This window comes from Neolamprologus brichardi, chromosome 3 (assembly GCF_056152115.1).
Source record: "Neolamprologus brichardi isolate AB-2024 chromosome 3, ASM5615211v1, whole genome shotgun sequence".
NCBI classification, from domain to species: domain Eukaryota; kingdom Metazoa; phylum Chordata; class Actinopteri; order Cichliformes; family Cichlidae; genus Neolamprologus; species Neolamprologus brichardi.
In genome coordinates this window covers 6,311,739-6,314,210 of record NC_142106.1, presented here as the reverse complement: position 1 = coordinate 6,314,210, position 2,472 = coordinate 6,311,739, and the positions used below count along the sequence as shown (strand labels likewise).

Below are 2,472 nucleotides of genomic sequence, written 5' to 3'. Positions count from 1 at the left end.
GACACCACGTTGCTAAGATTTGTAGAGATGAATATGTTCCTGTGCCCTCTGTCAGAACAATGTTGAACGTGATTAAAACACTAGGTGAGCTTACTCACATTCAAAGAGATCATTCCCACTTTAGTCAAGGGCTTAAATCAGATTAATGAGATAGTTGATTCATTTAGAAAGACATATTACTACAGACTAAACATTAAGATTAAAAACCATAAAAGTGGTTTCTTTTAAAGGTAAAGATAATATTTATACACGGTTTGTTTCAAAGAGGGGGGTTTATTTTTAATCTCCAGAAACATGGCTGACCCAACAAACATAACGTCATCTTACAATCAGACCTGTGATCTGGCTGTCCCGTCAGTCAGCCCTGTCTTTATGGTTGCCTACAGTCTGGTGTTTCTGGTAAGTTTCAAAATTTACGATTACGCTCTGTTTGAAATGTACTTATTACTGAAGTCCTGTACTCTCGATCCCTTCTGTGTCCTCTTAAGGTGGGTTTGTTTCTCAATGGCATCATCGTGCGGTTTTACTGTTGTCGAGCTCGGCAGCAGACATCAAGCAGCTTGATGGTCTACCTGAAGAACCTGACAGCTGCTGACTTCCTGCTCTGCCTCTGTCTGCCACTCCGCATCACCAAGTATGCCACCAGCTCTCTCATCATTCGGAGGCTCTACTGTAGCTTTGGAACTTCTGCCTTCTTCCTCAACATGCAAGCCAGTATCCTATTCATGGGGTACATCGCTGCCAACAGGTAAGGAACTAATAATTTATCATTTATTGTAAAAGTGACGTCTGCACTGAGTGAGTTTGTCTACTGCCTCCTTTCTCTTCTCTCTCCAGGTATCTGAAGGTTGTCCATTCTTCAGGGCCTCACTTCCTCCAGACAGTACGAGCTGCATACATCATCTCCATGATCACCTGGGTTAGTGTCCTGGCTCCAATAATCACCTATACCATACTATTTTTCGTTACTCAACAACCTCTGACCTCTGACCCTGGTTGCTGTGAAGCCCTCATTAGTGCATCAATTAGACCGATCTACAAAATCTTCCAGGCCTCCTCTTTCATACTCTTCCTGTTGGTCCTCATATCCCTGGTCTTCTTCTACTACAGCACCTCCCGCAGGGTGTTGCAGGAACAGAAGAAGCAGCTGGCCTCCCGCCACTCTGAGAAGCTTGTGAAGTCTCGCAGGAACATATTGGTGCTTGTCAGCATTTTCTGTGTTTGCTTCATCCCGTATTACTTGGTTCGGCTTCCCTTGGCATTTAAGTTGGGCGGCAGATCTGTGCGTCAGGTGTTCTACTATTTAATGGATGCAACCACACTACTGTCAGTTTTCAATGTCTGTTTGGACCCTCTTGTTTACTTTTTCCTTTGTAAGAGTGTCCGAGCTCAGGTGAATATGAAGATTCCATCCAAGAAGACCAAGAGCCGACAACCAAACAAGGGGAGTGAGTGGAGTGAGGAGCAGCAGACAGTTGTTACAGCAGCAGCAAGTCAAACCAGTGAGCTGTAAGAAAAATGTAAACAGTTTAAAATATACAGATTTGCTTGAAACCAGGCCATGGATCCCAATTAAGTCTGTGAAGGTTCTCAGTCATTCAGGTCATCGTAGTCTCCCAGAAGCTTCTTCAGTTCTAGGGTAAAATGATACCAGATAATGGGTTTAAATCTGGGACTCTCCACCATTGGACCCTAGAACAGAAGAAGCTTCTCTGATGAGAGGTGAAAGGTCTTTAAGCAACTTAAAGAAGTCCAAACGCTTTTCTTTCCAAGCTCATTTGATCCCAGTTGAGATAAATCCTCTCCAATTAAAAATGTAATGTAAAAAATCTAAAATAGTAACACAAAAAAACATAGTGTTTACAAGAATTTGCAAGTTAGAGTGTCTGATTTAAATAAACTGAACAAGTGGTCACATTCATTCCAACAATTCATGTTGTTAATATGCCTGAAATATGATTTCAACGTTTTCACAAATAAAAATGATTCTTTCTGCTTCTCAGCAGTAATTTTTATATTTCAGTGTACAAATGAACAAATGTTTTCACAGCTTCTGCTTATTAAGGAAAGCTCTAACATTTTTCTGCTTTATAATGTTTCTCTCGCTGCATAACTACAGATGTCTGACTCCACAGTTTTATGCTGCACTTTATTCTGTCTTCATTAAAGACAAAGTTTTCATGTTGGTGTGTTCAAACCTTTGACTGTTACCTTCTCAGTTTGTGAGACTCCTGCTGATGTCACACAAAAGGAAACTATAACTTTTCTCATTCAAACCACCAATAAATTATTGAATAAACCAGTAAGTTGAGAATCTGCCGTCATGTGTTCCATAAATGAAATTTGATTGAAGACAATCAAATTCAAATGTACTTTATTTCAGTTTTATTTATACAGCACTAATCACAACAGTCACCTCAGGGGCTTTATATTGTAAGGCAGACCCACAATAATGCATACAGAGAAAAGAGG

The 2,472-nt window shown here is 40.5% G+C and overlaps 1 protein-coding gene across 1 annotated transcript; it reads left to right on the top strand.

The window, feature by feature from the left end:
• The first annotated feature begins 294 nt into the window (after positions 1-294).
• Positions 295-1,513, top strand: LOC102787051 (G protein-coupled receptor 87-like). The gene is made up of 3 exons (XM_006810049.2): positions 295-399; positions 489-748; positions 838-1,513. Exons 1-3 carry the CDS (start codon positions 295-297, stop codon positions 1,511-1,513), a joined length of 1,041 nt encoding a protein of 346 aa, XP_006810112.2.
• Positions 1,514-2,472: the final 959 nt, after the last annotated feature.